The sequence below is a fragment of the Chlamydotis macqueenii genome, chromosome 6 (assembly GCF_036417535.1).
Source record: "Chlamydotis macqueenii isolate bChlMac1 chromosome 6, bChlMac1.mat, whole genome shotgun sequence".
NCBI lineage: Eukaryota > Metazoa > Chordata > Aves > Otidiformes > Otididae > Chlamydotis > Chlamydotis macqueenii.
Window position 1 is genome coordinate 33,792,281 of NC_141561.1, and position 26,046 is coordinate 33,818,326.

The 26,046-nt window shown below is 39.3% G+C and overlaps 1 protein-coding gene across 4 annotated transcripts in view; it reads right to left on the bottom strand.

Annotated features, from left to right (window-relative positions):
- Positions 1–7,381: 7,381 nt before the first annotated feature.
- MYO1B (myosin IB) overlaps positions 7,382–26,046 on the bottom strand; it is a 110,475-nt gene continuing 91,810 nt past the window's right edge. The window contains exons 22-31 of one of the 4 annotated variants that reach the window (XM_086750888.1): positions 25,059–25,145; positions 24,683–24,769; positions 21,896–21,982; positions 18,717–18,791; positions 18,184–18,318; positions 17,173–17,279; positions 14,038–14,170; positions 12,376–12,528; positions 11,345–11,472; positions 7,382–8,781 (exon numbers count right to left, since the gene is read on the bottom strand). In XM_086750888.1, coding sequence (XP_086607014.1) covers positions 8,658–8,781; positions 11,345–11,472; positions 12,376–12,528; positions 14,038–14,170; positions 17,173–17,279; positions 18,184–18,318; positions 18,717–18,791; positions 21,896–21,982; positions 24,683–24,769; positions 25,059–25,145 — 1,116 coding nt within the window. In that variant the 3' untranslated portion in view covers positions 7,382–8,657. The remainder of the gene's footprint in view (positions 8,782–11,344; positions 11,473–12,375; positions 12,529–14,037; positions 14,171–17,172; positions 17,280–18,183; positions 18,319–18,716; positions 18,792–21,895; positions 21,983–24,682; positions 24,770–25,058; positions 25,146–26,046) is intronic. The other 3 variants (XM_086750889.1, XM_086750890.1, XM_086750891.1) reach the window with 3 other exon arrangements.

The following is a 26,046-nucleotide window of genomic DNA, read 5'->3' on the forward strand; positions in this document are numbered from 1 at the left end:
TGCCGTGGTGCTACCAGCGCTCCCCAGCCAAATGCCGTACAAATCCTGGTTTGTAACAATAAAGTCAGACCAGGGGGAGAGAGAAACCTTGAACCACACTTTATAAAGAGCCAGTGACATGGCAGCAGGGTCTGTATCCACTTCTTGTTCTCCTTTATATGTTTTCAAGGAACAGCTGGTAAAACTCCGGAATGTTTGTCTTTCTTAAAGGTAGAAAATCTGGGATTGTGGCACAGTGTCTTTCAAGAGAGCTCACAAAATCCTTGAAACCCGTTGCGACCGCAGAAAGCACAGCTGCTACCCCAGCACATGGTTTCGCATTGTGCCGGAGCCAAATTCACAGCTCCCCATGCCCTCTCCCCCCCATCCAGCCCCTCGGGGCTGCGCAGGGACCTGTGTCCCCCCAGGGACCCTTCTATAGCGTGTGGCCCCGGCTCACTGCAGGGTCAGCGTGGCACAGCCAGAGCCGCGGGCAGGAAGGACCAGACCACGCTGCTGCGGTGGCAGGAAACGCGCTGGTTCAGCTCAAGCCGAAACATGAAACCTCCCTTTCACTTTTCCAGCCATTTTTAGGAAAGAAATAGCTATAAATACAGGTCTCGTTTGTAGTTGCTAGGATCTGTTGTGTTTCTTTTTTTTCCAGTACTGGCAACTCTTCTAAACTTCATTAGTAGTCAGTTCACTCAAAAAAGGAGGAAATTTGTCCCTCTCTTCCCTCTGTGTAAAATTACATTCTTTTCATGAGGAGAATTATGTATCCTTAAAGCAGCAGGCACCTTTATGTCATATTGCAAGAGCAACAATCAAAAAAAAGAAGAAACAAACACACATGGCCCAGCCAAAAAAAAAAAGCAACTAAAGCTTCCACAGGAGACCAGGCACTATCTCCAAGAACAAAGTGGCCAAGTCCCTTAGATACTAAGGAACTGCATCCAGCAGACGTGCCAGGCCAAAGCTGTTCACACACCGGGCACATTTCCATTTCCTCGAAGTACCTACGTTCACACACGCTGGTTGAAGACATGGAGGAAAGCTTTCCAAGTGCCAGAGAGCAACACGTCCTCATGGCCACCCTGCCACGTCCCAGCAAATGTGCTTCCCACCAGTTAAAAGCTGTCATCAGTACTGACCAGAGCAACTACAAACTCCAAAAGCCACATGCCAAACCGCACAAGCAACCATGAAGCACGAGTAAGATGTCTGCCATTTTGACCGATATTCTGTTTTTTGAGCTCAGGTCTTCAAGACTGAAGCAGCAAAGTAGATAAACCCTGCGGTAACTCCTGGTGCCTTGCAGCTCAAGTGCCTTCTCCAGATGACTCTTTCCCCTGTGTCCTGCTTTTGATTTGGTCTCCCTTCAGAAAAGATTTCCTGCTCCCCCTTAGATCCCACCTCTTTCTAGAAATTCCTCCCAAAGCGTGACCGAGTCCTAGCAGAGATGGGCAGAGAGGTCTCAGGCAAAAGGGAGCTGTAGGACACACTGGAGTTATGAGGGAGAAGGGAACATCTGGCAGAATTGGGCACGAGGAGAAAGCCACACCAAGAGAAGCCTCTAAATAACACCATGGACTGGGTGAAAACACAAAAATAGATCAAATCTACAACAGGCTTTGCTCCACCCTGGCTGGAGGAAGACACAGGTCCCCACCCATGGCATCCCAGGGTCTGGCAGCTGGAGAAAATGCTCTCCTCTCTTTGGAAAGGGTTTCCTTGTCCCCTTTGTACAAAAGAGCCTGAAGATGCGACTGAAACTTGAAGAATAGATCTGGCTCACAGTATCCCTTTCTTTCTCGGTTTGTTCTTTTTTGTTTGTTTGTTTGTTTTACCCAGAGAAATCCTACCTCCACCTCACAGAACAGAGAAAACCACCTAGGCAGGATCAAAACCCACATCCCAGGACCACGCAGTGCTCAGGAGCCAAGCGTGTGCAGGACATCACATGATGCCAATACCGCAATGCTTTTCTAAATACAGCTTCCAAATAAAGGACGGTCAGGGAGAGCAACTCCGTGCCAGTAATGGGCTGACTGTGAGCTGGAACAATCATACCTTTACGTACATTTATGTTGCAATGAGTTTGCTGTTGATCCCAAAGGAGGCTGTGGCCTGTAGAGGACCCCACACCGGGGTCCTCAGAGGCCTGAAGGAGGCTGTGGCCCGTGGAGGGCCCGCTGGGACAGCCGTTCTGGAGGGACTGCACCCCGTGGAAAAATGACCCACGCGGAGCAGTTTCATAAAGGACTGTGGCCCGTGGGAGGGACCCCATGCTGGAGCAGGGGAGGAATGTGAGGAGTTCTTCCCCGAGGAGGAAGGAGCGGCATAAAGCATAACCCCCATTCCCTCTTTGCCCCTGTGCCGCTCAGGGTGAAGGAGGTAGAGATAATTGAACATAAAGTTAATCCCAGGACAAGGGAACAGTGGGGGGAAGCTACTTTGTTCTCTTTCTCATTATCCTGCTTTGGTTTTAATACTAAATAAATAGTTTTCCCCAAGTCGAGTCTGTTTTGCCCGTAACGGTAACCTTGAGGATCTCTCCCTGTCCTTATCTCAAGGCCTTTTTTTTTTTATATTATCTCTCCCTGTTCCCTCAGAGGGTGGGGGGAGTGACTGAGAGACTGCATAGCTTAGTCCTGAGTGGGGCTAAACTACAGCAAGTCTTCATGGTTAAACTTGTGACCAGGTCTCTCTCCATAGCTACAGCAGCACACAGGCAAGTGAAAGCAGATGTAAGTGCATTCGCAGCTATTTAATGCTCCTTTGCATCTTAATATAAATGAGTTCCCTCCTTTTGGCACCAGGGCTTGAAACTACCTGCTTCGTACTCTGCTGGATTCCTTTTTTCAGGCTACAAGAAGCACACACAGCAACCCTGAAGGCTGCGTGCCGTGAATCAAGCCAGCAGGGACTTCATCCCAACATCACTTCAAGTGGATTTCTCTTCTAACAGGAAGAGACAGAGCGCATAGCAACAGCAGCCTTTCATGTTTCAGGCTTCAGTTTTGCTTTCTGTCAAGAGTTTTGGGAAACACTGGTGGTACTGATAGAGCTAGCAAGTTAAATTGAAAGGAAACAAAGCATCTTTCATTTAAAACAGCTCCTGGTTAGAAGGGAAATAAAACATTTCCTGCATGTTCATCTGAAACCAAGGTGCCAAGATGCAGTGGTAGATAATGGAACAGCCAAAAAGAACAGAATGCTGCTTTACCCTGGAGACATACGACTCCCGTTATCACTGCAGAGACGGCCAGAGGCAGGAGGGAGTGGGGGCAGGAGGAAATCAGAACGTGATGAGAACCAGAGCGGGAAACAGCACCCAGCATCTCTGAGAGCACCCAGCATCAAGATACTGGTGGGGAATGGATTTGTAACGCCCAGAAGGGACACAAAGGCCAGCAAACATCACCGTTCATCCCAGCAAAATGCATTGTCCCCCACTTTCAGAGAACAGCCTAAGGCATGCGATGTTTGAGAGGGTGAAGGTGAGACTGGGCAGTGAAGTCTGGGGTGTCTGGGCAAGGACTCCTGCAGGAGGACTCGCTGCAGATCCCAGCGCTTTGACATCTTTCTGGGGAAGAAGATTCCCTGGCCAGAGGAATATTTAGTTTTTCTCTTTTCTGTAATAATTAAAGCCCATAAACAGTAGAATGTTAGACAGCAAAGGGATCCTTACCTTGGGTTAAGTGCAGGGTACACCTTCAAAATCAGTTGAATTATTAAGAAGAGATATTCAGATTCTGCAGATTTTCTTTTAATTAATGTATAATAGCCTTTGTGCTTCATACTTTAAAATTTTGCCTAGTCAGTTCACAATCAGGTGTTAAAGTCTTAAAAGTTCAGGATGAAGGACAGAGGGCATCTCTTTCTAAATATCTTTTAGGATTTGATTTCGTCAGGTGATCATAGCCAAAGTTAACTGCAATGGCCTCAAACTGTCCTAACTCTCATTTCAAGTTAAAGCCTGAATACACAACTCATCCACGTGCACAGGGGAAGAGGAGCAGAGCTGGTTCTAGCTGATAACTAGATTAAGTTGGTATTCCTCTCACAGCGCCAATCCTTTAAATAGCACTAGTTTACCATAGACAAATACAGCCAGGCGTGAAGTAGTGCTGCATTTCCTTAAAAACAACAAATTCCTAGAAGCACTTTTTTTCCTCTTTTCATGCCAGCTATTTTTTTTTGAGACTAGCCAATGCCAATCTGCCCCACTCTATGTAAAAACATTTTTACAAGAATTATTAACAGCAACTGTAAATTCACCCCAATCCTCCTCCATCCTCTATGTACTCCTCTTCAAAAGTGCAGAAGAACTGAGAGACTCAGTTCAGAGTACCGCTGTCCGTGTTACCCTGCAAGAAAGAACGTGGCTTTTCCAAGCAGCGTATACACAGCGCGTGCTTAGAGCAGCGACCGCTTGTACGTATGTTTCAGGAGAAGCAAGTGCTGCTCTGCCAATGAACTCTGGCAGTGAAGTTTTTATTTAACACACTAAACCTCCCTGTACCTACATCTCTAGAGGAAACACTCTAGTTAGTCATAAAATGGAAAGCCTCACCACAACCGGGACTGACACGCGAAGGCTGTTCTCTTTGAGGGAGGATGCCACTACCCGATTTAACTCTCCTGAAACTACTTAACAGGTCACACAATTTCAGATGGACAGGTCTGTGGAGCAAATTAGCAAACACTGTGCTGGAATGGCTACGAGATCGCGCTACATGCCAACAGCCTTCAGTTAACATTTAACTGGAAGGTCATGGGACAGTGACACAACATGTAATTATTTTAAACTACATGATTAAAACCAGTATCCAGAGAATTCTAATCACATTGAGGGGTTTTACAAACATTTGTAAAACTGTCCCTGCCACTCACAGTCAAATGTCTGTGTAAGCTACAAAAGACTCCAATAAGGACGGGAGTCAGAGAGGAGGAAAGCCAGAACTCGTCTGTTAATGATGCTAGAGATTACTTAAAATTCACACTTGTCTGTACTGTTATAAGTTGGCAGCATCCCCATCAAACACTTCCAGTTCTGTCTTTGAAACGTGTGTTTGTTGGGAAGGTCTAATATCCAAGGAAGCGTAGACATATGCATCTCCCTCCTGCCCATCACCATCCCATGACAGTGCAATCATCTAAAATGACCACAACCATTTCCTATAGAATATGGAAATTTTTTTTTTCCAAGATTAAGGATCTAAAAGCTTAAGAACTAACAGTGAAAGTTATGCTGATGGATGAAATGATCTCATTTCATGTTACAATCTTGAATTAATTCTTCAACTTTTCCCCAGAACTCTTTAGAAGAATGCTCTCATTTTGGCAATGAAAACAAACCTGGATTAAAACTGAAGCTGCTTTTCCTGATTTTACATTTTAATTTTTTTCTTCTATAATTTGTATGATGAATGAAAAATACTTAAATCAGGATAAAATTGTTAAGGAATAAAAGAAAGAAAAAGATCGCAAGACAAAACACATGGAATATGATAGGCTTGGGGCTCAAAGCCATTTTTAAAAAAATCAAGTTAATCTAGCTATTAATAGTGTTCTTAGGGAATACATCCACATCCTAACATTAGGAAAGCTGAATTTGCAGACTTTTCAGAGAAGATAATGTCCAGGAAAGGGAGCTGCACTGAAAAAAGTTACTGTGAATCACTGAGAAAGACGTGCTGCCTCTTAAGGAATCACGTAAAAAATAAAGATTTCTTGTGTCTTCAAGACACATACCAATGTTGTATATATTTAACCTAAAAAACAGGCGCCCGCACTTTTTAGATTTGAGATAAGGAAGATACAGAGATAGAGAAAGTATAGGTCTAGGAACGGAATTTTATTTGATTCTGGAAAGTATCATGCAACAAATCTCATTTTTTAAATGATCCTTGCTCAGCGTCCAGATGACAAATTAAAATTTACAAGTAAAAGTATGTGTAAGGTTAGCACCATAGGAAGAACAGTGTTCTCATTTGATAGAAGGTTATATAAGAAAACAGAGGAAAAGAAAAAAGCTAGCTGACCTTGCATTTTTATTTTCAACATCCTAGATACTTAAATCCAAACATCAGGATACCATGACTCTTCTAGCGTATCTAAATAATTCACATTCTGCAGAAATTGCTCAGTACGTTAAGAAATACATAAGTGCCAAACTGTAACTATCACAAAGTACCAGCTAATATGCAAGGCAAAAATTATAAAGGTCCAGAAAAAGAAATGAAGCAACAGAAACCAAAGCAAGGAATTCTGCCCCTCTTCCAGTCTTATGCTAGTAGTGTAGCTATCATGACTTGCTGCAAAGATAAAAAAATAAGAAAGGTGTGTACTGGGTCTGTCTGGGATGGGTCAAATATCCTACTATTATCCTGTAAGACCCTCATTTCTTGGGCCAAATATCCAGATGCACTTATTCTAAACTCTCCCATTTCCTACCTGCAAACAACTACAGGGTTACATCAGACTTGAAATGTTTCTTTTCCTGATTTTTGTATTAATTTTAAAAATTTGTCCCTTTTGGTTTTTACTGTAAGGTTTTCAAGATACTGGACAGTTTTACAAACCCTCCAATCTTTCCCAAGCAGCAATTCTAATATAGGATTTAGGAGTTTTAAACACCTTGTTATTATGTCCAGTCGTCTTAAGGCAATGGAGGTATCCCAATTTTGCATTATAAAGTGATAGTAAAATTTCCTTTGTAAGCATCTCTAATTACAATACATGTAAAATGATTTACTAAACTATTAACCTGACTCAATTATTAAAAGAAGAGTTCAAACAAAGATCATCAGAAGAGGTAACTTTTGGTCGTAGTTTGGAAAATGTATCTTTTGATTACTCCCACCTGTCAAGATCATGTGCATGGACTTCTAAGAGCAACATTAAGCAACCAGTTAAAACAATTGTTTTGCATCCAGATTATAGCAAAATCATTTACTTGAATCTCAAAGCAACATGTGGTGTAGCCCAAACCAGCTGGTTTTTTTGGATCGATAACCCTTAGCACTAGAACATCTATCGCAGCAAACGTCGTTTTAACGCAGAGAGCCAACATGAACGTTGAACTACCCAGAGGAGCCTCCGCAGCCATGCGCGCTACACAACTTTACCAGCGGGAGAGTAACGAGACTCTGAACTTTTCTTTATCTTTCCTTTATTTATGCTTGGACTTCCAGCACTGCACATCAGATACCCAGGGTCTTAATCTGTCCTACATCAGACTGCAAAAATACAATGCTTTCTCAGCTGTCCTCGCATCAACAAATCAAACAGTCACATCCAACAAACCCTTCACTTGAGTAGTTACTTCTACCTAAAATGCATCTCTCCTCTTCAGGATTTCAGCTAAAGCTTCTGGCTTATAAAAGATTAAGTGCAATCTGTTACACTGAAAGTTTATAACGCAGCTCTTGATTGTGTTTTCTGTGCACGCATTTACATCAGGCACACAAGTTATATAAAATAGGTTGGAGTACAAAAATATGGTTATAACACAGGAGTACCAAACAGCACAGAGTTAGAACAGTTTTATTACTGTAATACCAATTTATATACAGACCCCCAAATCAAGGATTTTTTTAAATCTAAGTATTCTTCCCAAATTGACAACTGTAGTGTACACTCTAAAAAACTGCAAATTAACAACACAAATCTATTTTAACCCCTACATTGCCTATGCAGTCTGCACCAATCCTCCCTCTTGCACACAAATCTGTATTATAAATAATTTTTCACAAAATGTCATGTATGTTTTATTGCACATTGTACATGCCAATATCTAAAAAAGAAAGGCTCAAGCCCTTCACTTGATAACTAACCGTTTAAATACCTAGCAGTTACTTGTGTTATTAATACTATTGCATTTTTCAGGCTCTAATCTTAACTGATAATTTAAAAGAAAAAAAAAAAAAGTCAGAACAGAAAATATGCCTTGAACTATATAGCTTTTGTGAAAGAAACACGCTTCTTCAACTTTACTGATTTCTACTGTATAAAGTTGTTAAAAACTTCTGACCTAATTAAAAATTCTGTTTCAAAATTTCTGCATTTTACTAAAAATTAAGCTTATAACTGCTTGTGTAATCATATATTCCTTCTGTTTTGCAGAATTAGGTGTTCCTGTGCTGTGCTGACTAAAAGATCAATTAGGCAGGTCCTAGTGTTTAACTACAGGAGTTAGTGTGCCAGTCTCTGTTCCGCTGGTCTCCCCAGCGGGGCCAGCAAGGAGCCCCTCAGAACACCAGAATGGGTCACTGGGCTCCAGTGGGCTTCAGTGGCCACCAAGCACCAAGGCCACATGTAGTCCCTGTCAAGCGGGTCTCTAGACTAAGGAATATGAGTAATTTATCATTAATATGTGGGTTTACGGTATGCTGCACTAAAATACGACCGCTAAACAAAGAGAATGATTCGTGTGTGACAGATACATGCCAGCTGGAAAAAATGCCTCACCGGGTAAAAATCTGCATTTTGAGGGTTAAAACACTCATGAACAACAAGATTAAAAAGTCGATCGATCAAATGTTTTGCCAAGGGTTTCTAAAGCTATTCGCCGTCAACAGCTCCAGAAAGGAATAAAATCAGCAAAACCAAACAACTAAAATTGCACTGTTACAAAGAAACAAGTCCGTGGAAGGGAGAGTCACCAGCTGCAGTTAAGGGACGGCCACTTCAAGAAGCCGATTGTTTTTTCGCTTGCAAGTTGGGATGTTGCCATTTTTCTGGCTGCCTTGTATGAACTTCACACACACTTTATCTTGTCTGAACTGGACCAGAAACCTAGGAGAGGGAATAAGATACGTTTTAGTTAAAGGGGGAAAAAATCCACATGAAGAGCAGAAGTCTTTTCCCGTTGGTTCTGAGCATCACTCCAGAAGACGTCATTTTCAGGTCTGTATTAATAACAAGAGATAGGGAATTAAAAAAAAAAAAAAGCCACGGGTTATGGTATGGCTTGAGTTTCCTTCAGGTAGTATCTCTTAATTATTGCCTTTTGCCTGTAACTCTCGACCCTTCACAATAGTTAGTTTGCTACTCCTTTAGAAAGAAGGTGGTTTAAAACAGAATTTCCAATGTATCAGACCTGCAGCAAAGACTATTTCCAACTGCTTCACCATCATCCAAAGGGACTTTTTTGTTTTCATGGAAGGAAGCTAAATACTTCTGTAGCAACACTGCGAGCGCTCTTCTGGTTTACGCTTAATTGAGTATATCTGATATTTTAGCAGCTCTCCTATTTCTAATCCTTACTCAGCCTTTACAGCCTCCTGCTTGGCAATTGGGAAAATTCACTTCCTTCCCAGCAATCTCCAAATTGGTTCAGGACAAATTAATCTGGATTTGACTCTTCACTTTTTACTGGAAGAGAAATTTCACTGAATGTGGAGAAGCACTTTAAAAAAGCCCAAAATTTAACAGGCTTTTCCCTGATCTGGATAGCAAGATGAAAAGCAATAAACAGGGCAGCACTGCCTTTTGGCTCACATACAGCGGCTGCTGACCTAAAAAGTCCTTGGTAATACAGCAGATTTTCCCTTTTAGCATCCTTTAAAAGTCCTCCAGCAGAAGCCAAAAACTTCAAAGAATTTGTTCTCCAGGCGGAAACAACAAATCAAGCTGACGGCAGAGCTCAGGGGAGGAAGTGGCCTCTCCTGTGCCGAGCTGCCCTTCGGTCCTGCTTTCCTGCTGCACAGCCCAGACGCTCCAACATTAACTTGTTCGCTGCTCCCAGCTCCCTACCCAGAGTAGGTCTTACAGCCATCATCTCTTGCCACCAATGCTGCATTTTCCTAGACCCATTGTTCCCATGTTATATATATATATACACAACACACGGTGTATGTCTCTTAGTAGACATACCCCTGGATCAACAGCATTTTTCTTATATCAGCTATCTGCCCAAAAAGTAGTGTACAGTAGTCAAAATAAGGCCACATTTTCTCCTCGACCCCTACCTGTGCTCGTACCTAAACTCTTAGCAGGGAGAAGAGAGCACTGCTTCACCATTAACAGAGATGAAACTGCTAACAACTTAAAATTATTTAGTCTGGATAAATTCAATAGCAATACACACGTAGATGTTTTTAATCTGCAAAATAAGAAACAAAACCGCATCCCAAAATGCAGGGCTCCCAGAAAGCAGACTGTTTCCCAGACCTAAGGCAGTGCAGACTAGTGCAACGCATGCTTAAACTTTGTTTTAGTAGTTTATTCCTCTCTAGCCATTGTTAAACTAGAAACTTACTGGGGACAGCCACACAGTTTTAGAGGCTAAAAGCACACACCCTTGAGCAAATGAAATGACATCTGGTAATGGAACAAAGGAAAACAGCAGATGTCATTTTCAAGGAAGGCACAGAATTAGCCTTTAAATAAACCCTCAAATCTGAACAAAATACAAACTGCACTTCCCATCATGACTTTAGAATACAAACAGTGCTGTGCAGCCAGATCAAAGGTTCCATTTTTGCCTACAGAAATTTTATTTCGCTATTGTTAAAAGGTTCCAAATTGTCTTCTTTATTCAAAATTAACAAACCCACCAAATCAACACTACTGAAATCAGGAGGCACTTCGCACAGCAAACTGAGCACACAACAACGATGTTAGACTAAGTGAGCGACTCTTGCTCAGCAGGCTTTAGGAGTTCACACGCACACAAGCATTTTTATCCCATGGCTATAAACCCTGCAAGTGCAGTTCTTTCTTAAGGCCAAAATAGGAAGCTACACCAAGCAGAAAGAAATACTAATTTGAGATGCAAGCTTTTTATCCAACAAAGCTTTTTAACAACCAAAAATCCCAGAACAACAAAAGGTGGTTCAAACACCATCAGCAAGAATATTAAGAGTGCATTTTTTCCCCTTCACAAAAGGGAAGGTAGAGCTTTATAGATCTACAGTACTGGCACCATCATTATGTATGTTTGGAGAGAAGCTTTTCATTCTGTTTTGGTTGTTTTCACTAGAACTTGGCACTTAGTGTCCACTGTAGTCAATAAACATCTCATAGGTATATGCAAACTTTTCAGGCACACACAAAATGATTCTCTCAAATGTAGTATCTATTAATTATTTCTACAGCAGCAATTGTGCTTCATAGCCCTGTCTGAAACTACCTTAAGAAAAGCACATGTTCTCTTATGACTTTCAAGGAAGTAAGAGCCAAAATGAATACTAGAAATGAGTACACATTGAAAATTAGATCCTTATTTACAAGTATTCTGTCAAGAGAAAAGAAGTATTAGTTACACAACAGTGTTTTGTTTTGCTAACATTAGCTACTTGACTTTTTAGCCTGTTGCACTGAAGGAAATGCACTTTTAAGCAAACAAGAAACATACTCATCAGATATCTCAATGTTGAGCTTCTGTTTGGTTTGGCTGAGGGTAGTGCGGTAAAGTTTAGTGGCCATTTCAATAAGGTGATCGCTGCTGAGCAGGAAATCTCCTTTACTAGCTGCTCCTGAACCCTGAAACAGAAAGGAAAGTAGTTCAGACTACCAAAACCTAGAGTATGAAAAATATTAAATACCAGCCAAGGAGGAGGTTTTACAAGGACTATTCTCTTCCCAGGACAGCGAAACAAGATTTACAAGTCTTGTAAATTAAATAGAGATGCAGTGCAGTGTATAGGATCAAAACACAATTAACTCTCAAATAAACTACAAACCTGTGGAGAAAATTAAAAACCCCTTCTGACCCATTTGTCCTACCAAATGGTAGTGTTTGTGTCCCTCTTCTGGCTTCACCGCAGCAAGCTCACGATATTTTCAGAAAGGAACAGAAACCAATTACCAAGGTTAGGATCAAGGTGGCCAGAATGAAAAGACACTACATATGATGTTCTTCAAATCCATTTAAGATAGAACACAAATGCCAGCTTAATGATTTTAGCAGAGCAATGTTGATAGCAGTGAAACAAATATAGCACTGAGCTAAGTTCTTTAGAACCGAGTAACCAGACTAGCTGTGCCATCATGTGGATTTCTCAGCATCCCACAAAGAAGAGAGAAATACTCTGCCAGGGTGTAAGGAAGAATTATATGAGCAGCTGAAAAGGAAAACACTGCCACAAGGTATCTGAACCAGACTAAAGGCCCATATTACAAATGGAAAACTCCAATCCTGGAGAGGCTACAGTGAAATATGAAGTCCGATTTTCACAAGTAAATGATCGTTCATAACATAATAACTGTTCTCACTTGGCTTTAGTAGTTTTAAATCAAAGTTTTTGCAGATATGACGAACTTCAATAAACTTCTAAACCTACAGGCTGACTACTATGATTTAACGCTACAAAATAATTAATAAACAATTTTTATATAACTGCATGTGAAACAGCCATACTATTGCATTATAAAGTTGTAACCAACCTCCTTGAGGTGCACTGCGAAGAAGCCATCATTTTGGGAGCTCATGGACACTTTGGTTACATCTCCCAGTGGAACCTCTGACTTGATATTCCCAGATTTTTGATCCGCAAGAAGAACGTTATTTTTGGTTAATAAGAAAATCCTGGATGTAGCCTGTAAAGATACAAAGGTGCAAACCATTATCTGCACAGAGAGGGAGCTGGTCTTTACTGAGCACTTACTAAGACTACCAGCAGATCGTAGAGTTAATAAGCTTGGCCCACATGAATAAACATGAACATCTGATGGTCAGTAGAAGCTGCAGATCAGTTAAAATCAGGGCAAATTTATTTATGTGTCTAATTATAGATTGAGAAGCTTAGCTCATTTTGGCACATATGCTAAGATACAAACAGATCCTTTAATTACTAGCTTACAGCTATAAAGTTCAGAAACTGAAACTCAGAAACTATGCAAACCAGGATAACCTCATATCTCATGCTCTGTCAATCCCCAGGAAAACCAGCGTACCTTTTCAGTGGTAGCTAATACAGGACTAAGCCTCACTATTTACTGTTATTCACCAAAACCGTGTTGCAGAACAACACAAATCATGTAGGTATTTCCAATGTTATGTTCTCCTCCCTTTATCTATTGGAATTATTTTTTAGGAGGATACACCTTCATATTTTCAAATGACAAATATTTTTAAAGCATGAATGTATGTTCTTAAATTAATCTTAGAAACCAGTAAGAAAGAGAAATTAGAATTTTATTATTACTCTATTATAAGTAAGAAGTAGCTGTCTTAAGCACATAGAACCATAGCACTTTTTTTTTTTTTTTTTTAATCTTGAGAGCTGTAGCCCATGGAAGTACAGGAAAGATATTGTCTTCATTTAATTAGTTTCTTCTAAACCAGAAAAATTAACGTGGCATCAACAACAGGCAATCTAATTTCACTCCTACAAATGCATAAATGACATCTACATCTGAGAAGTTGAGATCTACTGTTTCTAACATTTAGACAGAAATGGTGAAAACAATTACATTTACTAAGGGAGGATAACACATCCTGTTTTAATAAGTATAATTTAAATGCAAACCAAGTTCTGTGTTGGCAGGATAAAAAAGTACCCAGCATATTTAACAGCTTTGTAGACATGATACAAGAAACTTGCCTCTTCATTCCAAAAAGCTTTTGATATCAATCAGAAGACAGGCAAAGGTAGCAGAGTATGCCACTCACAATTTTAAAACATAATAAAATGTGATAATTAGGAGCTTGAATGACAGTGTGAATGTTGAAAGGTTAAGTTTTCTAAATACTTAAACAACAATATTTCTAAATATTTTTTCTTCAACTTGCCAATAGAGGTTAGTACACAAACTACAATTAGTTGTGAATCAATACAGCCTGTTACCAGTTGATGAGATGTCATTTTTGGAAAAGTCACTGAAAACTACAAACACAAACAAGATTTTAGTAATCTTTATGCAAATTTAGAATGGGTGCTTAAAATCAGCAGTTTACATAAATCCAACATTTCCAGTCTTGCCCTTAAAAAAAAAAGGCATTTTTAAAAATCCTCAGATTATTACGTGACAGAAATGAAGTCTCCCTCTGTTTATTTAAAACAAAAATTATTTACATTTCAGGATAAAGCAATGCCATTTTATTACCTTCCCATTAGCTCTATTGATCTTATTCACGACTTCTGCAATAATGATCTTTTCATCCACAGCATCTTTAAGTTTTTTGTACTTGGGGTTCTTGCTGATTTCCAAGTAAGCCCCTTGGAATGGCTGCCCAACACTGCCCAACCAAAAGACAAGAGAAACATGAATTAAACGAATCGCAGGGAAGAAGTAAACTTCCTGAAACCATCACGTTCTGCTTCAGGTTTTGTAGAGCCAGGAGAACCACTAAATATCATTTTCAATGATTCGACACTGCCAGAAGTTTTCTTAAACTTTGATACAGGAAAAGTCATTTGCTGCTTCATTTTTATCAAAAGAACACTCTTATCAACCCAGAAACCTCTACCCACAATTTCTACCTGTTTTAACAATAGCAACGCAAAATAATTTGCCATCGTATAATGGAATAATTAGAGCAATATCTAATTGAACACAAACGGGGCTCTCAACACGGTGTTGGTTTATGCAGCGCATTTGTCCTCAACCCTGCTGAGAAGCTGGAAACTGCAGCCCCCTGAGCTCGGCGGGTCGGTACCACCGTTCACTCAGTGCAGTGGTGCTGGCAACAATCTGGGCCATCTAAGCATACTACATCAGCTGAAAAGAGTTTGGGAATTGCTAGAGAGTAGTGTGGATATATCTCCCAGCACATTATCCCAGGAGAAGGGAAGAGGAGGAGGGTAAGAAATGGTATGTGTATTAGACACAGCATCTTGTATATATTAACAGCACAGTGATGGTGAATAAAGAGAAATTTATCACCAAAGACATTAATAGGATTTTTTTTTCCTTGCTCTGGAAACCATTAAATGGGCCAAATCACTACGGATATCGGACACAAGTACATCCTTGCATATGCAATCAATTTTGATTTAAAATCACCCAATAACAGTCTCTGAAAACAGAGGAAGTAAAACTTCAGTAGGACTGACACCTCTGCTCCTTCACAGTATTCCAGAGTGACAGACAAGAACTTGCCTTCAGGATCTGCTTTTGTTTGTTACATGTGTACCAGCTCTTCCTCAAGACTTGTTGCGCTTGCAAATCACCCGATCTTCATCCACCTCAGGGTTATACAGCAAGAGCTTCGCTATCAGTTAAGAACTGGTGAATAAAGTTGCTGCTTGCTTTGTTTGGCAGTCACTTTAACTAATTGCTTTGCTTAAATTACAGTCAAAGCACTAAATGCAAAGGCTAGAGCCCAAGAGGAACCAACACATTATGGGGAATAGCACTACCTTTGTAACTGCACCTCCGGCACACAGGGAGATGGGAGAGAAAAGGCAGGGTACTGGTATTACAGTACTCACAATAAGTCCCTGTCCATTCTTAAATAATTGTATTACACACAGAAAATTAGCCACATCCCATTAATCATTATGTACCAGCTCATCAGAAACTTTATGCAGTAATTTCCTCCACCCTTAGGCTAATTAAAAAAAAAACCAAAACAACAGGAGCTAATCAGCTCTGAACACAAGACAAAAAGAGATGGCAATGTTTCTCAGTGCAGGGTGGGGAAAGCATTGCAACCTTCTACCATGTTGGAGCTTTGGGGTTTTTTGTTTTTATTAATTAGCATTATGAAACCATAGTCACCAAAACTGTAGGTTCCCTTTGGACTTTGTCCCTAATCAAACGATAATGACTTACAAGCTAAAACTGAAGTGAATCAACAATTACCCTCTGTCACATAAACCACTTAAGAATGTCTTGGATAAAGTATCTCAGATATATATTTTGCTGTATATGTCATTGTTCAGTCTTGGTGTAAGAAGTACCAAACCAGAGAAATACATAAAATTCCCTCCATCCCAAGGAACTCTACACACATTAGAGTGTGTAGACTCAAAGCAGAAAAACCTGCTTGCTCCTAGAGAAGTCCAAAGGCAGCATCTTTCTCTTTACCAACAGCATAAAAAGACATCCCGAAGGAAACAAGGAACAAACCACAAGCTAACATACACAGCCATTAAATAAGTGATGTACTGAAGGAAAAAAAGAGAAACATACACTGAGGCCATTACAGGAAAAAAGGAAATGTCTCAATAAAAAATGTAACAAAACAAACCTAATAAAACAAACACCCACGCAGAGCTTGTCCGTGCATGGAACTGCCCCCATCAACTCTTGCAGATTCCTATTCCTCCCTCTACTGAACCTTACTTCTTGCTTTACAATGCCTTGTTCCTGCTCAGTTCAAACTATGGCTTCTAAAAGAAAACTCTCCTGAGATGGACGAGACCTTTGTTTTCAAGAAAAACACAATTTCTAAGCTCATATTCACTTTAAAAGTTTTATTCAGCTTCTTTCAAGGACATCAGAGCTCTATTTTGTCAGTTTTATTGCATGAAAAGAAAAAAAAAAGTGCATTCCTTAAGTAAGATCAGATACTACTGAACCTTCTTGAGTAAGGTTAGTTCTGCAGATAGCAATGACAAGAACTGATCAGTTTTTAAGAACTCAGTAATCTGAGAAACTGAAAAACTTATCTGCAGATACTGCACATTTTTTTTAAAAGTCTCCAATTTAAAGAAAATATTCTAAAATGGAAATGAGCTTCTAAGCATTTTTTTTAAGTATCCTTTAAAAAAGATATATGCAAATGTATCTAACTCTTAAATTACCTCGTTTTCACATTAGAGCAGTATGCCGAAGGTACTGTTTGAACACAGGAGAGCTCCCCGGCACGCCTCAGCCGGGAGAGACATTGTCACTTACAGTCTTTCAGTTCACTCTACGTTATTAGTTGCAGGAACTAGCGTGATGGAAACTAGGGGAAAGGGCAAGAGTTATTCCTTTCTACAAGTCCTCCAATTTTATTTTTTTTTTTTTTTTTACTATGTGAACAGGTCACAGAGGGTTAGAACAACAAAACATCACCGTTTCTCGACAGAAGTGTTCAGTATCACAGGATCAGTGGTCTGCAACAACATCTAAGTTAGAAGCCAACTGAGGTCAGTTTCCAGGATTTTAAAGTATAATCATGGAGGGACATTGTCAAACAAGGAAAATGAACTTTTCTGCTTAAGATAAAAAACAAAACTCTTCTTAGCTCGCTAGATCTGTTAGGATATTGAATGCATGTACACTAAAAGCAGTAGAATAAGTAATTACCTGGCTGGATATAAAGCCTTCTTGTCCTTGAAAAGTTCACTTGCTTCCAGTTTTTCTTCATATATAAGCTTCTGCTGATCTGTGAACTGGTCTCTGTACTTTTTACACTACAAAACATATTAAAAAAAAAACAACAAACAAAAAAATTATCCTTCCAAATCTGATTTGAAGCGGCAGCACCACAGACTAATGTTTGTCTATTGCTCAAGATGCACATTCTTTGTATACTTCTGAAGTGACTCAGCTCCATCCTACATGCCACTGTAGCTCAGTAACAACCAGCAGAGGTGTTTTTCTCCTCAGCCATTCTAGATAATTCTGAATTACACCAAAAACAGTCTCTAAAACATGCCATTTAACAATGCTGCATTTGAACATGAGCTTAATTTATCAGACACCAATCACTGGAAGACTGTACTAAAAAGGTTCACAGAAACATATATAGTTCCACAATTGCAGAAGTTTATGTAAATAGATAGAAAGAACGAAACATAGCTGAGATGATGAATTTTGCAGAAAGACAAACTGTTCCTTGACAATTCACAGAAACTGTAGCCCACAAGATCAGTAAAACGTCTCATCAGCACTTCTACAGACTCTTGCCGTTTTATCCGTCCAAAGATCCAAACCAAATTTCAGCTAACCACAGTTCGTAAATAAAAAATTCCACCCGATACTTCCAATGTTGGTCTAAGAGCTAGTCCGAGTCCTGGCCATGGACACAAGTATTATAAGCTACCAATTAACAGACATACTGCTTTACTATTAAGTTAAAAGCTGATGGCAGGAAGCAATCCTCTCTCCCTAGCCCCAGAAAGGAGTAGGCAGAATAGTTACACCCCTTGCAGGCCAAAGACAATGATCAAAAGATACATTTCTTCCAAAGAAATAAAATAGCCTGTCTGGAATGGGAAGAAATACATCCTAAAAATAGGCTCTTCAAGAACCACACAAAACTACTGAAAATCATGTGACGAAGTTCTGTACAGACTGGACCAGAATGTATCCTACCCGCCACAAATGGAAAATTCTTTTTAGTTCCTTGTGAGTTGAATCCAAGAAAAGGTAAGGTCTTGCTGGCCAGTTTTTATCTATTGGTGATAAAGAAGGCATCTTATTCTTCATTTCCAGGAAGTATTTTTGCATCTGTGATAGAATTGAAGCAAGATGTTTTATTAATACGCAGAGTTACTGAAATAAGCACGGAAAAGCAGATGCTTTATGATTAAAAGCACAGTTACCAAACCGCAACCCTCAGCTTTCATAAACCTGAATAAGGATTTTAAAAGTCAGGTATACTGAGAAATATAGATTTAGATATCATACAAATGTGGCAAATGCTTAGTTAGTACCATTCCCACACCTTCAAAACACTATCACTATCCTTTCTTTAGAACACTCAGGTTGTTGGTTTTCCATATGCTTAGCTTGGACATTTCCCTACAAAGACTATCAAGGCCATAACAACAGCTGTTACTTTTGCTGGAAAACAAAAATTTATAACACAGAAAATATACATGTGCTTCATATGGATATATACATACAAGTCTCTGAAGGGTAAATTCATAAATTTTTCTTCCAGCATTGGCTCTGAAGAATTTCCTGTACTCTCTACGGACCTGAAAAGTTAAAAAAGCCCTCAAAGTGAGTACAAAGAATGAATTTGTTTGCACAGGTACTGTTTAATTAATCTCTATGTCAGAAAATACTAAAAACACATACAAACATGCAAAGCATTCCCTGAAATAGGAACACAGACTGGGTACACTTAAAATATATGAACTAGATCATGCACCAAGAGGTCAGAAAGTTACCTCAGATGACCTTAGTACACTCACTTGCAAATTTCACAGAGAATTTGAAACACTTTCCTCTCAAAAGCTATTCAAATATTGTTGAATTCAAGGATGAGTCTTACTTTCATAGGCTTTTGCAAAAGTTGGACTGGAAAAAGTGAGGGTTCATCAGTGATATGTATTTTATCATGTCTGAAGTGACACTGAACTGATGCTAATGACATAGGTAACTGATGAATTGTTTCTGATTTTTCTCCTTAAAGAGAGTTTTCTATAATAAAAAGGGATTTTTTTTTTCCAGAGCAGACTTATGCATGAAAAAAATTATTTTCACACAAGCAGTGCTCATTCCAAAAGAAAAATAAGGTTTCGGTGCTGGAGAAGAGCAGAGAATCAACACAAAGGTTGCTTAATGTCAGCAAGCTTGATATTTGCTCTTAAAGAAAATAAACCAAAAAAGCGATCATTGAGACCCATTTTTGCAGGTGATACTTATTTTTCATATGTGCTTGTAAATGCAAGTTTCAGAGTACTTGTTTTGCCCTTGGTTTTTTTATCAGTGCTAATTAGCATAGTATCTAAATCCTGTCCTTCCAAAAATCCAATCTGAGAGCACACACAACCGGTTTGCAGTTGTGTGTGACGCCCAGGCTCACATCAAGGTAGCTGAAACATCCCCTGACATTTTTTTTTTTTTTCAAACTTTGGCACGGCCTGCAACACACCTCTTAAAAAGTTTTGAGCAGAAACCAGGGAAAACGGCGTGGCTTTGCATAATTTACCCCAGGGCAAACGTAGTGATTTTCGCTAACTCGCTATGTGTTGCTGAGTTCACTGTAACCAGAAGATAAAGGGAGACCCATGGAAGAAAAACCCACATCAACTCGTAAGAGAAAGTTCACTTGGGTTACCCTGGCACATCATCTGCCCCATACTGAGTGTGATGCATTTTAAGGCAAGCCAGCATTTTGAAAGCAAGAATCTGTCACCATTCTGGGATTAAAAAAACGCCACAAATAAATGGGCTTTGCTTAATTACACATTAAGATGCATCAGCAAAATGGATAGCATTCAGCTGCCTTCATTCTATGCAAATACAGCATATAAGTTTTCCTCCTCACTTTATAAGAAAAATTATTAGAGTTCTTATTCACCGATTTTCTGTAAGGTTTAGTGCTCTGTAATTAGAGTGCATACTTCATTTATTATTCAGGGATGGAAATTAACACACTCAAAGCCACTCCAACCACAATCATCCCAAAATCTCACCATTTTTCTCATAAACTCTCTGTAATGATGGTGCTTTGTGTTATTCTTCCTGAGCTGCAAGGTGTGCAAATTAGTTTGGAACAAAGGGACTAACAGACACCCACACATCCTACTGCTGCTGCAGGAAAGCTGCAAAGCAAGCCCTGAGAAATGCAAGCCATTCCAGAAAAGCCTAAATCTGGAAAGTACAACAAATGCTATTAAAATCTACTTATCTACAATAAAAAAAAGAAAAAGACTCAAGAATTTATGGGTTTATATTGATCACTTGTATCAACTGTAAATCTTCACCTCTATAGGTCACAGGTGAAAATACTTTGCCGTCAGATAAATGAGAACTGCCCGTGGTAACAGTGATACATTGGAATCACAGAGTATGTTCTCATTCAGAAAAAATCTGTCTTTTTCAGGTGAGACAGAAGAGCCACTAACACTGTTTTAAAAATACACTAAAAAACCACACCACGGACAGACAGAAACATATTCCTGCTGCAATGTGCCTTAAAGGTTTTGGATTCATCAGTTTTCATTTAAATGCTGCTGTTTGATATAAAACAGCCTCCGAGTTCTCAGGAGGGACATATTCTTCTTTTAAAATCATAAAAACAGACCCACTTTGGCAGTAGTACCTAAAGTGTGATTCTGATCTGCAGAACGACTTCTTAAAATGGCTCCTTTGTATTTCCAGCTCTGGTTTCCACGTATGTATTGTAATGCCTTTTTAAATATACATAATATACAAAGATTACATAAAATTATATGTTTTGTAACTATTTTCCCCATTTCATCATTGTTAGAATGAGAATATGAGAGCTGGGCTTTACACTGCATTATCAAGTAAACTGTTCCCTTTTACAGTTCTGCAGTTCTACAATATCCCTATTAGCAAAGCGACACCCAGCCAAACTAAACCGATCGACATTTCTGCAGTTCTTCAGGACTGCATCTGTAAAACTATGGTTGAGAACTGTGTTATGTCAATCATTTGGGCGCAGACCTGAAACATCTCAAGATGCCATTTCCATAGTCTATTTACAGAGCAGAACTACATTTTTCCAGATTACAAATGTGTTTTCTTTTGCCAACCAGTCCTTGAAAGCAAGGGATAGAAAACAAAAAGCCTCTTGTATATCTCAGTTTTTCTGTGAATTCATGGCTGCCACCAACTGCATTCAATGCCACGGCCTAAAAAGGCCTGATGGAAGCGACATCATCATTAGTCTTACACACGCACTCGACACTGGGGTCAGGGGTCTAACGTGAGCAGCAGTGAAAGTCAAACAGCTCCACCCTACATCCCATTCAAACAAGCAGAGGTCACAATAAGAAAATACATCCTTGTAATCTTTCCAGATAGGATCTTTGCCAATGTGGGTCAAGTTTTTAAGTCAACAACCATAATAGGGTCCATTTAATCTTGCATTGGTCTTTCACTTGAAAACAAATTCCTGATATGAGAAAAAACACTGATGCCTACATATTGCTGTAAATGAGGCATTTTCAGCTTATGAATTTTTCAGTCCATGACAACATTAAGCGATGTAATTCCGTGTAAAAATCATGCCTACTAAGTGAGCCCACATAACTGCTTGTTTATTAAGTAAGATGCCACGCTTTATTGAGTTCATGCTGACACATGGGAGTGTTTGAGAAAGTACCTTCAGTCCAAGCCAGTAAGCCCAAATGACTGCAACAGCATGCTTACGCCTAGCCTCCTCCTTCAAGCGTTTCAATTCCCTTCGAGCCTAAAAGGTTTAGATAGTGAACAAAAGAGACAGCCCGATGCAGACAGCACAATGACCAGGAAAAGGCTTCTCCCAAACAGAACAGCCAACTTACAACCAAGATATAGAAAGATGGAAGAATAGTGTTTAATCTTTAAAACCCAGCGTGTTGGTGTGAACTGGTGTGAAGGCCACAGGAGGTCAAAAAAGCCTCCACTGCTACTTAAGTGTCATGTACAGATAAGCATTTTGTCATCCCCATTACTCGCTATCAATGTTTCCATCTTCTCTTCTGCGCACACCTCACCATCAGTGGTAAGTATCATGTAACTTGATTCTAATGGAGAACTTTGCCTGCAGTTGCATGATCAAAATTATGTGTATGAAAACCAAGACTTACTAAAATCTGACTATCTAGTCACTTCTTCCAGTGGCAACTGCCTTGGCAGAACAGAATCAATTCTTAAACTACGTATGTAAGGATGAATTACTGGCACTGTATTCAGGGCTTTTATTCTGGAGGTTATTTTTTATTTTGAACTTTATGTACTTCTAAAAAAATTCTCCAGCCTAAATGTCTGTCTTTATGGAATAAAGGGGTAAATCCCCCAAACCTAGTGCCTTCCTCACATACAAAAAGATAGGCACCCACCTAATTTAATCCATCACCCCCATTTCAGGAACGCAATTTGCGAAGTATTCTAAACACAAAGGCATGTGTGGGCAACCTAACAGAATCTCACATTTTTGGAGATACCAGTACATTTGTTATTCTGTTATCTGATGAGAAAAGTCAAGTAAAACGAAGAGTTCCAGTACTATCAACCAGCAGCTCTAGCGATGTAGCTGCAGTTGTCAAGTTCTATGTTGTCAAACCCACTTGCGCAGCAGCAGCTCCAGCCTGTGCCAGTTACACTTTCCTGATGTAGCTGGAAAGGTTAATTTGCGTTAGATGTAGGCTCTCATAAAGAATGTTTTCACTCATCTGCTTGGAACGAAAGCTTCTACTACACAGCACTGTAAAAACAAGGACTCTGCAAGACTAAGCATTTGTCTTGTGAAAAGGAAGGAAACTGAGTACTTGAGGTCTATAGTTTTTGGGGGTTTTTTCTGTAAAGCAAGCAATCTCTGAAGATAACTTTCAGTAACTTTTGTTTTAAATATTCCCCCGGGGAAAGATAAAACATCACACCAATAACAAGTTTCATCTTTTACCAGAATCTGTAATTCTTTTTCTAATCTTAATTCAATTCAGATTATTATCTTCAGAATTATATCTATTATTCTATTTAGATTCTATTTATATTTAAGGAATAAGGAGGAAACTTTTTGTGAAATTCCTGTGAGCCAATTGATAAAAATAACTACCAAAACATGTTAAAAGTTATCCAAATCTACAAAATACTTAAGTGAGGGTCTCTAACACAGTTAACACTATTGCATTGCTTTCTGAACGTGTTCTTTTTAATTCTCAAGAACATCTTAAATCTAGGAAAGTAAATATCACTTCTGCAGTACTGAGCAATGTTTTGGATGAAAGCAACTCTGGCTAAAAAGAAAAATTATCAATGCATTGCACTTAAACAAATGTAGAGGAAAGTGTGCCTGCCAATTACGTAGCTACCTAAATATCAAGCTAGAACTGAGAAGATGCAAAGTGTCTCTAGTATGAGGGAAGATCTGTACATCTTTGTTTGGATTCCCAGGGTTGCCACTTCATTAGAAAACTAATAGATTTATATCAAAATAGTGAAAGTCAAACTCAGCATTACACTGCAGATGTAATTTGAGAAAATTTCTCCATCTACTTGGCAAGGTGTTCTGACAACATCCCCCCTCCATACACCCCTCCCATGTCAGTAACAACTGGAAGATGTTGTAAACTTAATGCATTTACTGAATGTGGTTTTCAACTAAGTTATAAATTTATTAATTGAAACCGCCAGATTTTTTACCTCTAGTGAACAGCATTTCAAATGTTCACATAACCCACAACTGCAGGCTGGGGATTAGCAAGAATCTTTCAGTGGGACTTTGCTTCTGAAAACAAACAGCTGATGCTGGAATTCCTGGGATTTTTCTAGGGCTGTAAGTTTAGAATTGCAAACTAACAATTTTTTTTGCTAAAAGACCAGGTCATAAAACCGTGCTTTACTTGTATTTACTGAAATTTTCTTACTGGTTCAAATCACAGCCAGAGAATCAATTAAAACTAAAATTTAGAAAAACGTAAACTGTTGGTTTGAACTTGTAAATGAAGACTGTCCAGGGTGCAGAATAGGCAGCCTGGTGAAAATCTCAATGGGATTACTAACACAGTGTCACTGAAAGCACTTGTTAGGGGGGAAGAAAAACCACACCAAAAAACCCCAACCTTCTTTTCCCCCCACAAACCATGCTTTGCATATTTACATGTAGTTTAATGCATTTTCTAATTTCTAATACTGTAGTCTAGTTATTTTTAATCTAGTCTAATGGCTTGTTAGTGCAAATCACTACTTGGCTACCATGCAAAGAATTTCCTACTCTATAAAAAAACTGACATACAGAATGTTGTCAGATTTATTAGGTGTGGCACAAATGGAAATGGAAGGAATCAATGATCATGCTCTATTATTTTAAAGTCAATTGTATTAGTCATTAATTCTCACTATTTACTACCAATTAAATGTTCTTATTGTTGGGTAATGATGGCGGGCATATGGTATGTGCATGAAGTACCTTAAATCCAAGCCAGTAAGCCCAAATAACAGCAATAGCATGTTTATTTCTAGCCTCCTCCTTCAGTCGTCTCAGTTCCCTTCGCGCCTGTGATGCATTTGAAAACGGGATATAGAAAAGCTTAGGAAAGAAAAGGTTACTGCAAGTTCCCAATGATGCAAGAAAGAAAGCAAGAAACCATTCACTACAAACAGCAAATATTAAAGCGTGTCCCAGCTTCCCAGATTGCACCAGCTAAAACATGTTAGCAGCAAAGAGAAACATAAAAATCAGTAGTATAAGCCACTGAAAACATTCCCAGATAGCTTTATCCTGAAGGATCTTCTTTATTCTATGTAGAGACAATTACGTGCACAATTTGTTGCCATTTTCTTACCTGGGTACCGTGCCAATAAGCGGCAATTATTGTGGCAGCCTCGTTACAACGCTTCTGATGCTTAAGCTCCCGAAGAAGTTTCCGAGCCTACACACAATTGAAAACATTATTTTATTCAAATAAATAACTATAATTTCTTAATTATTTTCAAACTAAGGCACTGCAACTTGTAAATCTAGGCACAATCAAAACACAATGCCTCCAAATCCCCAAGCAAATAAATTCATAAATGCTACGCAGCCTAATATTCGCTGTTCCAGGGAGGATGTGGTTCACAAGTGAGAGCTTGGGACTTGCAGTTCAGGGGATCTTAGTTTAATGTTTAGTTTTCTCCCAGATTTGCTGCATCACCTGAGATATCATACAGCAAGACTACTTTTCCTCCAGCACAGTGTATGTCTTATCCATTTAGACTGCAATGAAGAATAAATCACAAGTGAATTGCCTGGCTTTAGATGACACTTAAGGCTGCTGTCATATCAAGCTTTTATCCACGGCGGTGCTACCGCAAAAGAGCGTGCTCTCCAATGACAAACAGAAAACCGTAACTCGAGACAAGATGATGCTTTTACCCAGTTTTCTTCAAATAACACTCATGGGAAAAGACAGCACGTCAACAGTTAGACTGAAAGGATATTTTTAACTCATTTAAACAAAATAAGGACAAAGTAAAAATCAAGAAAATGGTAAAATCAAATTTACGCTAGCTTACTTCTGACAAACTTTAAAACCTTCTGGGGAGGAGAGGGCTGTTTACACCTACAGCTGGTAACTGCAGCCCCTTCCTTCCCTGTCTGACAGGAATGGAACTGACTCCAGAATTAAAGGCAGTTCTCTCTTCTCTAAATAGAGGAGAAAGCCACATTTAGTGGGGTAGAGAAAGGTTAATAAGAACAGAGACAAGCCCAAGGACATTTTTTCTGAAGTTGGACAGCAGTAGTTGCTCTAAGCGCTGTGGCTGCTTTCATGTGAGCTGTTAACCTCATTT